Source organism: Gymnogyps californianus, chromosome 4, assembly GCF_018139145.2.
Source record: "Gymnogyps californianus isolate 813 chromosome 4, ASM1813914v2, whole genome shotgun sequence".
NCBI classification, from domain to species: Eukaryota; Metazoa; Chordata; class Aves; order Accipitriformes; family Cathartidae; genus Gymnogyps; species Gymnogyps californianus.
In genome coordinates, this window is record NC_059474.1 from 58572340 (window position 1) to 58585612 (window position 13273).

At 41.9% G+C, this 13273-nt stretch overlaps 1 protein-coding gene across 3 annotated transcripts in view; it reads right to left on the reverse strand.

Annotated features, from left to right (window-relative positions):
- LEF1 (lymphoid enhancer binding factor 1) overlaps positions 1-13273 on the reverse strand; it is a 70101-nt gene that overhangs the window by 11125 nt on the left and 45703 nt on the right. Inside the window, exons 6-11 of one of the 3 annotated variants that reach the window (XM_050896059.1) lie at positions 11477-11560; positions 9489-9611; positions 8593-8755; positions 5831-5938; positions 1959-2007; positions 1266-1306 (exon numbers count right to left, since the gene is read on the reverse strand). In XM_050896059.1, coding sequence (XP_050752016.1) covers positions 1272-1306; positions 1959-2007; positions 5831-5938; positions 8593-8755; positions 9489-9611; positions 11477-11560 — 562 coding nt within the window. In that variant the 3' untranslated portion in view covers positions 1266-1271. The remainder of the gene's footprint in view (positions 1-1265; positions 1307-1958; positions 2008-5830; positions 5939-8592; positions 8756-9488; positions 9612-11476; positions 11561-13273) is intronic. The other 2 variants (XM_050896058.1, XM_050896060.1) reach the window with 2 other exon arrangements.

The window sequence follows — 13273 nt, forward strand, 5'->3', positions numbered from 1 at the left end:
TAAATAGGTATAATACTTATGGCAGTCACTGTAACTAATGATACTTTACAGCTACATTTGTTGTGTAGGCTACAGAACCCAAATGCTGCAATCCACATCTAAAATCAGCATGACTCAGGCCTAGTGCAAAGGGCAAGACTGTCTGCTTGCCTGAAAAACTTTTGCTTAGCAGGAAGAAAAAAAGAGCACGCATTTTACCTTTTCACTTCAGCTTTAAAAAAAAAAACCAAAACAAACCCAAAGTCTTAAACCCAACCAAGTTTAGACTAACCAGCATAATGGCGTAACTACAGAAGAGGCTTGAATCATGCTCGCTGACTGATGACTGACACGCTGCACAGAGCAAACTTAACTGGGCTTTCTCTGGCTGAAAGTCCAAGCAGAGCAGAGGGCCAACGGGAGGCCGCTTTGCTGACCACTCTGAGTGCCAAGGCGATCATGCGGCCAAACAAGGCAGAGGGAGAGGGGATAAAGAGTCCATTTCTGTTATATATTATTTTTTAGACAGTGTAGAAGCATCTATTATGTCAAATGAATGCCATTCCTACTAGAAAATGTATCACACTGAGAAGAAGAGAAGGACCAGCCTTCCAACACAAACACTGAGAAATGAGGATCTCACTGTGGTACTGTGTGCGCTCACAAGCAGACTAGATGGTGTCACTGGATATGTGTAATCACTAGTCATTCCACCTTCTGTGCAGTTGATATGATATGAAGAGAGAAAACACACGCTGGAAATACAACAACAACAACAAAAACAACCCGCACCACACATGAAATACCACTGTACAATCGAGGGAGAAATTCTTGATGTAATTGCAATACAGTCCCATTTTCTTAGCAGATGTTTTGTTAGTATACAGGTGAATAAATTTTTAAGAAGTGTACCCAGCCAGCATCTTGTAGATGTCAGCACACAAAATGTACTCTGAAGCCAGCTTCTAACCTGCTCTTATGAATTGTGACAGTCTGCTGGCTGGGAGGGTTTGCACTGCTTAATAAACCCATCCCTGTGCTTCTCAGGCAGACTTGCAGCGAGTCAGTGAGGTATGGTCAATTTGAAAATATTAAGGTTAAGAAGTGAAATGGTGAATACCTAATAGATAGCCGGTATAAAAACCATCAGTAGTCAAAGTAACATTAGCTTTGGGATATGATACTTCTGCAATTTTTGCTAAATTCATATTATTGCATAAAATTTATAAGAAAGCTTATTTTACAATTCAGTTTTATCATCAGGAAAGCTTTAGAGATGTTCTTACCATGCTTCAGATGTAGGCAGCTGTCATTCTGGGGCCTGTACCTGTAGAAGATTGTTTTCCTTTAACAAATTTCTGTTACAGCGTTTTTGCACATTCCAAATAAGTTTGTTTGCTACAGTATTACAGGGATTTTTTTGGTGTGTTTTTGGTTTTGTTTGGTTTTTTTATGGTTCTTATACCAGCCATTTTTGTTGGGGAAAACAGGGTGTTTCTTTGTATATATTTTACAGGCAAAGAGGAGACCTCACTGATGCTTTTAGCCAACCTACTAGACAGCTGTTAGTGTACACAGAAATGTAAAACACAGCGATAAAAAATACAGTGGCTACAAAAAGGTCAGTGTAAAGTTTCCAGTGTCCGATAATCCCACACAGTACTCAAGTCATAGTTAAGTCTAAGGATGATACAACATCGATTTAGGAGAAAAGCAAAGGTAAAGCAGGACAGTGATTGCAGCAATGCATAAGTTCAGCCAAAGATGTTGATGCAGTCAGGACTGCTGTATGGAAAGGCGTAAGGGAAAGGAGACATGTATTGTGTGCATTTTCACAAGCTTGCATTCAAAGTGAAGTATCTTAAAACATCTATCAGAAGCAAGTGTTAGAGAAAAGCATGTAAAAATTAAATAGCGCAAGCCCTGGTTTCTAAAATAAACCTGAGGTGAATGGTAAGTAAGAGTTGGTCATGGCCTACCTGATGCTGATTCCTGCAACTTTTCTCTCTTCCTCTTCTTTTTCTTCCCCTGAAAAATACGCAATTTTACCACACCATTACACGCACAGAACTTTTTTTTGTCACTCCCCCACCTCACAGCATAGAAACGAAAACCATCTGGACACCGAGAAAGTGGTTAGGAAAAAAACCTATTGTTTTCGGGGTAGCTAAAACCTTTTCTAACCCACTTCCAACTGTTTCAATGGTAACAAGGTTTGCTCTCAGCATCTATGGAGAAATGCGCACACGAGCAATACACATTTTTATATCCACCTGGAATTACAATTTCTGGCAGTTTTTCAACCAACACTGGCAGCCTCAAGCATCTGAAAGACTTCTCGCTTAATAATCTGATGACAAGTATGTTGATATCATAATTTATGGCTCTTACAAGAACTCTTCACACATTCAGATACTTACACTGTCATACATGGCAACAGCAGATAGGGTGTTGAAAGTACCTAGGACGACCATGACTTGTCCCCAGGGTGCAAACCAGCCAACTAAAACTGTTCTGATAACGCTTGTACCTTAACAAAAGCCAAGTCTCGTATGGCTGTGCCCGGAGAACGTGCTGTGCAATAATCAAATAGCAGACCGCTGTACAGCAGAGAACCCTTAACGTGACCGAGGTGCAGGACAGAAATGGATGTCAGGCAGCTGTCTTTCTTGGACACCACACTGGCACCAGCATGCCGGCGCAGGCTCATCGTGCCAACCCACACACTCAGCCTTCTCCCGCACCCCCATCTATGGAAAAGGCCACAGCTCCCGGTTCGCACAGTCTTTCAGGAAACAAAAGGTCAGTTTAGACCCACAATTTTAAACCTCAATCATCTTGCATTGCCCTAATTACCACTTTGATATTCCTCCATATGACTTCTCTTTATTTTCCTGCTTTGTCAGTCAAAGCTTTTTTTTCTGTTTGTTTAAAAAAAGTCATATCCATTTATATTTTAAAGAAGCCTTCAAGCTGCCAGGACAGGCCTTTCAGATGAGCTCTGGCAAACCTTGCTGCAGTTGCTGTAAGCGGGACTGCAGCTCGCTGTCCATCCTTCTGCCCCCCAGACGGAGGTTACCCCACTCAGCACAGCTGACAGCTGCCATCGCGTGTCCCAGCGTAGACTGTGCCATGCATAGTGGCCACAAACTGGGAGGTCTGAGGTGGAGGGACACATCTTTCTGTTAGCTAGCTCTGCAAGGCGACGGGATGGACAGCAGGTGATGTGAGAAACCACCTCAAACCACTGCAGGGCTCACTGATGGACAGCAAGCAAGGGCCCCAAATACAGGCTACAGTGAAGCTATGGCACATGAATTTAAGTAGTCTCCAGGCTGCGCTGACAGTGTGGGCTTGCTTGACTCTTAAGCTCCTGTCCTTATTTATCCTGAGGCTGGCAACAGGGCCAGGGAATGCCTTGTGAGTGAGCTCCCAAAGACGGGACCAAGATTAGAAGTTGGAAAGCAGCTTTCAATGGCTCTGGGAAATCCACAGGGATGTGCTTTATCACTTAGGCACCAAGGCAAGCTTCTGCATTAGTGCAGATGTTAACGTGGAAAAATTATGCGAGGTAAATTATGTTTTATTCTCTATGGCAGGCTGACTTCAAGTGCTAAAACATACTGAAAGCTGATCTGAGATCCATCTATGAGATACCAGAAGTGGAGGAACAGAAGGAAGAGGCTGGGCTGAAAACTACTTGTCAGCATTCCCAAATGAGGGAGTTTCTGACAACTCCAGCACACGCAGACACTACCACATTACGAAAACACTGTGCTTCTCGTGACTATCACAAACTTTCGAGGACTACTTTGGGTGTCAGTAATAAAAACATAATAAAAGGCACACAGATGTTGTCAACAGTTGAATAGCAATGCTTAACATTTTCTTGAAATTTCTGAAATCCTGAATAACCAAGCAAACCAAAATGGAAGAATTAAAACCAAGTGGTAGATATTTCTTAACTGTACTGTTTTGTGAAATTCAGCCACATGAAACAGAAAAGTCACCCCTAAGTCACTCCCAACTCTCAAAATACTGCAGTAATATCTGTGCTAAATGAGTACAATTTCATTTTTTCACTGCTCAAGTTAGAAAAAATGAAGAGAAAAAAGAAAAAAGAAAAAAAAAAAAAAAAGACGACATATACCTGAAAAGGTTTCAGTGAGAAACTGTGATCTACTATGATCACCTCCTCACCACTGCTGCGACAAACGTGTGCATTCCTGGAGAGGCAGAGAGAAGGACTGCAAGAGGAAGCTAGCAGAGTTCTCCATTGCAACATATTGGACTGGAGTATGTCAGAGCTGTACTTCTACATAGGATGTAAGTTGGAAGCACATCAAAGAGAGAATTCATAGGTACCACCTTACACACTCTGAATGTCTATCAACGCATTTAAGAAACCGCAGGTCCACTGCTTGTGCTATATGGCAGTAGGCTGTGGCAGAACACATCAGGTTCTCAAAGTCAACATGACTGAGCATCACAGGACAATCTTGACGGCTGATGTCCAGTAAGCGTGAGCTAACAAGGCTCCAAAGTGGTTTGATTTTCCAGCAAGTAAGTTCAAGACAATTGAAATCCCCTTGTTTTCAGGGAGTATATCACTAAGGCCCTATTTGTTCCCAGGTATATTTCAAGACAGCTCTGTTGACACAGTCTGGTTACTGGAAATAAACCCTACCTGCGTAAGGTCATGACAGCTCATCTGCTAGGAAAGATGACTGTATAAAACAGGCAGAAACAAGCTGCTAGGGCTTACAGTAGTGTCTGTGCTTACAAAACTGGGCATGGACGTCAGCAAGACCAAGGCATTTGCTTCAGAGATGATCACGTAGTTTCTGTGTCAATGCCTTCTGTGCCAAAGATCTCCCTGAGAGACTCCAGCTTACAATGAGAATTTTGTTTAAGCTGAACAGTAGTTGTGCTGGATTGCAAATGTCAGGTACTTCTACAGTTTCTGTTAACACTATATTTAAGTGCCTCATACTCTTTAATGTCCACAAGACATCACTGAAGTAGAGAAATACTACTGTCCACCTAATACAGATGGAAAACTGAGCTAGATATAGCATGTACGCTTCCTATCACAGTAAATAACGTCACAGCTGATGGGGGGACAGAAAGGAGCCCAGATCTCAGGCTAGGATCAGTCGCTCAGGATTGCAGCTTGCAAGTTTCGTAACAACACGTGACTACACTGACAGCTCATTGTAAGCACAATAGTATAATTGTGCAGTGCAAGCTGTGCAACATGCTATTAACACTTGTTTGATATTTAATTATGAAATAAGAGTAATTGTAAGAAAACTTCTTAGCTTCGCCAAAATGTATAAAAGCAGAATCTATCATGAAGTTTACTTACACAAATTTTGCAGGCTTTATTTCAGAGATGGACCATTCTGAATTACTTTCAGCTAAAGTTCAGTTTGCATTAAGAGCCCTGGGCTTTCAGTTCTCTTGAAAGAGAGAAACCCCTTTTTCGCTCAGGTCTAAAGAAGATTTCTGAATAGCAAGTGATCGAATAGAAAAGCATGGAAAATTCACAGCTATACAGTAGCACATAAGCTTTCAGACAGTACTGATGATTGTCTCAGAAAAAAAACTTTCCGAGCTAATTTCTTCCCCTCAAGAACTGTGACCTTTGTAAGAAGCATCTCAACAACAACAACAAAATCTCAAGTTTTCTGGATGCTTGAAGTGCAAACAAATATAAGGCTTATGTTATATGTTTGTTCACCATCCCTCCATCCAGAACTTTCCACAAGTTAAAAAGAAAAAGAAGAAAGAAAAAAAAAGTTAGGTAAAGGAAGTTAATTTGAGAAGAGCCTTCAAGTAAGCGACTTACATAGTTGTCTCTTGCAGACCAGCCTGGATAAAGCTGCATGTGTAGCTGCCTTTCTTTACGAGCTAGTTCATAATATTTCGCTTGTTCTTCACGGGAGAGAGCATGCCACTGCAAACAAAATAAACACAGCATTAGACTAGGAAATAACTCATACCTAGGCAACAGATGACATGAGCAAGTATTTTTGTGACTTTGATTCAGTCCTTCCCCACTGCAAAAATGAAATTCATTAGCAATTACAAGCACCCGTGTTTATTAACCAACTTTCAGGCATTTGTCAGCTCTGCAACCGCCAAGTGCCTTAAGCAAGACAAAAATCATTTATGGAAGCAGGGCTCACCAAATAACGTGCTCACAGAACCATGCTCTCCCAACACTACTTAAAAAAAACACCCACCCACCCCCAAAACGAACAACAAAAACCTACCCTTTAGCTCCTGACAAAAGAGAAAGGTTTTGTGCTCCTTTTAAAGGGCAGCGAGCTCCCCACCACAGAAAGGTTTGCTGTCTTGGTTTTGAGCAGCAGCTACACGTGGGTTTTTAATGCCAACGCAGAGGGCTTTCTGGGCACCAGCAGGCTCCTGTTCCAAGATCAACCTCTAAGTATTGAGCTTCAAGGTACCTGTTTTCTGATTTCTTCTTGTTGTAATAGAAGAAAATGGCAACTGCAAAAAGTTTCTAAGATACAGAAACCACAGAACTGTAGTCTTCCAAATTACACGAGTGGACCTCTGTAGCCAAGTAAGGATACACTTCCTCTTTTATCTACTTTTAAAAAAACCAAACAAAAAATCCCTCACAACCTGCACATTTGAAAAGGCACCAGCCACATCAGTATCTAATCATTTCGTTCTTGTTGAAACATCTACCATAGACCTGAACCAAAAAGAGTAAAGGCCTTTTATTTAGAATCAGGTTCCACTGCTGCAGCATTAAACATGTCTTCTTGTTTGACTTTGACAACATGCGTGGGGGAGCAAGGGGAGAAGAAGATACTAAAAAAAAACCCAACAAAAAAAACACCAAACAAAAAACCACCAGCTTAATGACATGAAATCATTAAGACACTCATGCAAGAATAATTTACAGAACTAGTATTTCAGATCAGATCATATTTGTATGATTTAATATGTCGTTTTGTTACACGTCAGAAGATGTGAACTAAAGGGCTTGTCTGTTTTGACTTGGCAAGTTCAATGTGTTACTGAGAGCATAGCAGTTCAGCCTATTTGCAACTCTCAAACTCCACACGTGCATTCCAAAGCTGGAAGGTAGTGAACATTATGCCATAGCATCAGAGAGCCCAGCATCACACAGAGCATCAGCTCTTGAGAACAGAGGTGGTTCCTGTTCTGGAGTTGCACAGGGTATACTAAATAGTGACCAGGATGACTGAACACAAAACATTTTACAATAATTAATCTCCAAGCAATTATATTGGATAACTCATGTGTTGTTTGTACCACAGTAAAAGTGGAATTTGAGGTACTTTCACGGAGAACAGTAACTTGAAAAGAGGAGTCCAAGCTGTGGAAAAAGCAGGCAGTGGAGCACTGAGGCTTGATTCATTACCAAAATGGAGATAAATAAGCCACTGCCCTCATTCAGGCCGAGAAAACAAGGCTGACATACTAAGCAATTAAGATCAATGATGGAGGTAGTGAGAATGAAAACATGATCCTAGAGACTTGCATGAAAGAATGGAAAAGGCAAGCACCGAGATGTCCTTTAAGAGGAGGTAACAAGAACATCAGAGAAAAGGCAGAAGGCTGCAAGAACCGGGACAAGCACCAATGGATTTCTGCTCTGTTTGAGGCGGGGGCGTGGAGGAAATTCTTCAGATTGTAACAGAGAAGCAGCAGTTAAGGTCATGTACTGACTTCCCACTTAAAAGCAAAGGGTTTTCAGAGAGTTGCAGTGCCTCTCAATATTAACCTAGTGGTCAAGAAGAGAGGTTCACTGAGCAAGGGGATTTGAATAATCCCTACTCAAACTCAGATTGATACAAAAGTCACCCCTTTTCTCATTTCCAGGACAGTTGAGGTCAAAATGGGCATTTACCTCTGCTGCTTTCCCTCGGAATAACACTGACAGTGAACGTGAAATCTGTAATTGTGGGTTGGCCTGCAAATTTTTTTCAGAGCATGGAAAGAACAAAACATGCCTACAATGCCACAGAAGCAAATGGCTCTCAGCAAGGCTCTGGGACGTGTACCGGGATCATCAGTACTCAGTGAGTGTAGAGACATTCAAAACTTGACTGGACAAGTCCCTGAGCAACCTCATGTAACTAGACCTGCTTTGAGCAGGTGTTGGACTAAACGACCTCCACAGGTTCCTCCCAACCTACGTGACTTCACAACTGGACCACATTATATTCACTTTTGAGTTCCATCTCCACTGGTGTCTAGTGTTCATCTTTGAATGATCCCCTCCTGCTCTGATGGACGCCAGCCTACAGGAGGACCCAGAAGGTGATCTGAATGCTCCTTCCATGTGTGAACAAGGATATTTCATGCCTGAGGTGCTGATACCATGACATGAGTGGAACAGACACCAATTTGATGATGTTGCTCATGCTGAAAAAAGAAAATCAAGATACTGCTTTTATTTTTAGTTGCATGTTTTATCTTCTATGGCTAATTTGATAGTTGCACATTAGTTAGCACCTCAAGCAGAAAGTGAGCCATCACACCCAACTAAAGGGAAACATACACAAATTAGCAGCACACGTGAGTACACACACACCCTCCTGTACATACCCTTCTGCCAAGAATCTGGTTGATAGCTGCGCTTTCTTTCAGAGTACACTCTGCTACAACGTTCGCTCTCATTTCTTTCATGTACAACATGAAAGCATTCAGAGGTTTCTTAATATGAGGTCTTTTTGGCTCTTGTTCTTTTCTCTGTTCGTGCTGAGGCTTCCTAAAACGTGGTGGGGGAAAGGGAAAGGAGGGGGAAAAAAGCATCCATTTACCTTCAGCCTAAAAAAACCCAATGGAAAATTACTAACCTGTGGTTACAGCAGCATTTAAGTAGTAAGAATGAGAATTTCAGCAGTTATGTCCCATCCACTTTCATATCTTTTCAGAGAATTGACTTAATTTAATACTCAGGGAGGACGTCAGGTTGACATTCTCTAGCAAATAACATTTGATACGTGAATCCGCTCCAAACTCATCACTTGTCTCAATTCTCTTTTTGAAAGGCTATCCATAGTACCCTAGAAGACCACTGCTACATGCAGGAGGACAGATGCTCATCCACTTCTTTCTTAGGCCCTTTGCCTTCAAGTACTAAGCAATAAGGCTGCTTTTTACTAGTAAATTTTGCAGTTAAGACCTTTTCCAGCAGAAGTGCATGAGTTCACACTCAAGCAACTTTCACAGGTAGACAGGTCCATGATTACGTCTGAATCAAGATGATTGTTGCCAATAGCTAAAAAGTGCTGGACTGGAATGAAAAATGGCTTCACGTCTCATTACTCTTCCCAAACAGTAGCCCACATGTCCCATTTTAGTTATAGGAGAGGAGTTAAAATTCAAAGAGGTCACGAAAGGCACTTTTTTTTTTTTTTTAACCTCCTTGACTCTTCTTCAGATAGAATTAGTTCTCAAACATTTATAGATTAAGGGCTAGTGCAGAAAGGCAGACTCACACATGCATTAGCTCACTGTCGTTGTGCGGATGTTCTTGTTTTACTTGAGGTGTTACAATAGCTGGGTGGGGGATTCCAGTTGTGTGAGGGCCTGGAGGACCAGGAATCATGTGATGTGAAAACCTAAAAGAGAAAACAAAGGTAGGTCTGTAACCCTACTGAAGACAGGCATCAAACACATATGACAGCAGCAGGATACCCCAAGAATGCAAATGCCACGGAGCTTGCAATGGAAGACAATTCTTTAAGAGTGCACGAAAAATATTTGGCTAAGATTTGTGCATTGTAGCCCATTTATTCAAGAAAAACAAATAAACAAAAAAATCAGTCAACATTTTGGTTGTAAAGAAGTTATTTTATTACCTTTCAGGCAAACAGTTTTAGCAATGCACACAAGAAACATTTAATGGTTGTACTGTTGCACTGACTAGCAACAAAAATACACATTTCTTAACCAAAAACTGTATTTTCCACACCAAGATATAAACATTCTTAAAATATCCACCACCAGCCAATGCAAAGGAGGGAACTGCCATGCAGAAACAAAATAAAAGAAGAGGAGTCTTTTCAAGAAGTCCCTGATGGCTCTCTAAGGAATCTCTTACTTAAGCTAAAACATTTTAACATCACTTCACCTAAACTCACTATCCTTCCCTCAAATGCTTAAAATAAAAATAAATCAAAAAACCCTGGCATCCTGGAAGGGGGGGGGGGGGTGGGGCAGGAAAGAGAGAGAAAGACTTTTCTCCTAAATAAACCTTCCTTTCATTTGTACAAGAAGGAAAATGGAAAAGAAAACCAAAGTACCACTAACTCAGTCTTCCCACCCTACTAACCCAGGTCATCCTCAAGGATAGCCAAGACGGATCTTGAAGGTGCTGAGCATTGCAAGCTCAAGTGCAGCAGAAAACCTGCACGTTTTATTTTGAACTGGTGGACAGTACCATTAACATCAAAAGCAAGCTCACGCTCCAAAGGTTTGCTAAATGAGTGCTGGTTAAGGAATCGCATCCAACCTCTCCTTTCTCCATTCCCTAGTCCCCTTGCCCTTTTCCTTCATGCCATCAAAATAAAGCAAACACAAAGCCCTGTAACGAAATCAGGTCATTTTATTATGGAGAAAGAGGGGGTTTTCTTCCCAATCACCCTGACAGGCACATGCTTATCATTCCCCTGTAAAGAAGTGAAGGGACAGTGATAATCCACAGGAGCCCACACAAACAGAGGCAAGAGGACCCACCACTTAACAAGGGGCCTGTCTTAAATCCCCGTGCAAGAGGATGTGTCTTCTACAGGTCACGCAAAAAAACCCCAAGAATGGTATATTGCAACCTTGTGTACACCAAGCACAGGATGCAGAAGCTGTCTTTAGAGTGCAAAAGCAGAGGAGAGGAGGTCTGGAGTGTGTCATGGCCAAGTCTCAATTAGCATTGCTTGCTAGCACTTAGACATAAAGACACAGTGCCTGATTCACACACCAGTACAAATACACTGTGCTGGCATCCCTTGCCATTAGTGGCTTTGGGCTATGAAATACCTACTTGCGAGCAAGTTTCCACACGGAATGATACCTAAATGATTCAAGACTAATTACCAACAACTTTGAAATTAGAACTAGAGAACGCAGACTAGAGTGACAATCCACCTGGTTGCATACTTGCATGAGCAAAACTCAAGGATGCACACTATATGTTGCATCTAGAAATGAACTAATGACTCATTTCAGACGAAAGAGCTCGATTAATTGTTGACAATTCACCAGTGCTCCTAATTGCAATACTTCAGAGACTGCCAAGAAAATGCTGAATGAGACCAGTGTGGGATCCAGGCAAACTGTATATACACAAATATGTTAAATAAAAATGTACGCATAAAGTTTTAGCTGACTGAAAAGCAAGCAAAGGCAGATCAAGATGCAAGCAGAAGAGCAACTTGCCCTCTAATGCCACCAGTTACTCCCCAGTCAGTCATTCACCTCCTACACCTACCTGGACATGGAAGGGTCGACTGAGAGTGAGGATGGATAGGGCTGCCTGAATCCACTCGAGATGGGATATACAGGCTGACCTTGCCTGAGGTCACAGAAGAAAGGAACCCATCAATCATACGATACGGTATTCCATAGTTACTCTAGAGTTACAAGCACTTGATGGGAACTCAGTACTAGTCACAAATAAATAGTAATAGGTAAAACTTTCAAGAATTCTGCTGTATTCAAAGCTAACGAATACTTGAATGCTTTGGACTTTCTCCCTTGCTATTGAAAGATTCCCAATCTAGGTTTCCACTGGGGAGGAAAGCAAAACAACCAGCCTTCCTTCCCCAAAGCACACGTGCACGTACACACACACGCATGCATGCACACTCCTCTATCTCTATCCCTCTCTCACCTAGTTTTAAAAGCACTGGAATCAGATTTGGTTAACTAGCTTTTAGGAAAGAGGCATTTTATTCCAAATAGTTCTACTGTAGATCAGCGCAAGAACACCAGACTGTAAATTATCAAGCTAGAAAATCTTTTGAACAGTTTTATTAAGTCTTTGAAAACTTAGGACTCTCTCCATTTGCATCTTCTATAATGAGGTACAAGTGGCCAGCTTTTCTAAGAAAGTATAAGTTTATTTGATTAAAAAAAACCCCACAGCCACCTAAAAGCTCACAGAAACACAAGTCCATCTTAACTGCTTAAAGTTCAAACTTTGCAATCCGTAAGAGAAGCTTGTGAGAAATTCTTACCTCCTTTATACTCCCACATATACGGAATATTCTGTCACCAGCCTGTCATTTGGACTCTCTAGTTTTTATCGTCATCACTATACGTTGGTTACTTTCAGTTAGCAATGGTTCAGGTCGCGACTATGATTAACACCCTGAAGTAGCATGCTATGGTAATGCAAACAAATACCAGTTCAGCCCAAATACCTGAACCAGCCCAGAAAGACCACTGCACACACCAGTCCTATTCAAACAGTTACTTATTGACTGGCAGATCAGCTTTCAGAGGGGATAAAAAGGGATATTGGCCTTTGTAAGGTTCAGGATACAGGTTTCACACTTGGGGTACGTTACTGGAAATAAGCAGTGCTCAAAGGGAAGGGGGTGCGGAGGTGGGGGGGGGAAGGTGGAGGAAGCCTCAGCAGCGCTACCGCACAGAAGGCAGCTGGAAGCCGTATAGCATAAGGGACAGCTGGGTATGTCCTGCTGTCGGTGAGTGTCGCTGAACACATCCCCAAGCCTTATAAGATCGGATCTTGTCTCTCATCTTCTTTCTCTTTTCCCTCTTCCCTCCCCCCAGCCTCTGCATCGAGAAACCATTCAGAAGAAATGATTGACCACATCTGGAAAACGCATGCCAGGAACTGCCTGGTGGTGGTGGAGGTGGGGAGTCAGCCGAGCAGCAACAAATGGGGAGGAGGGGCAGAAAAAAAAATAATAAAAAAAATTAGAAAGTCAGATACTTCCATATTTTAGTTTGGTATCTGATAATAATTTGTTCCAAAAAGGCATGTGGCACTTCCTGAAAGATTTGCCAGCAATACAGCATTTCACCATCTTCTGCTCTCTACTTTCTCTGCCTGTTGTCATCTGGATCATGTTTTCCTCACATAGACACATTAAAAAAATAAAAATAAGAAACCTGCATCGCTCATTCCGTGGGCACAGGCTAGTCAAGATACAGATTCCAAAGCACTGAAATTGTTGCTGAGTTTCCTTATTCCCTGCTCCGACAGAACTGAGGGCAAGTACCTATCCTCCCCAAGCAGACATGAAGCATCCTGCCAAAT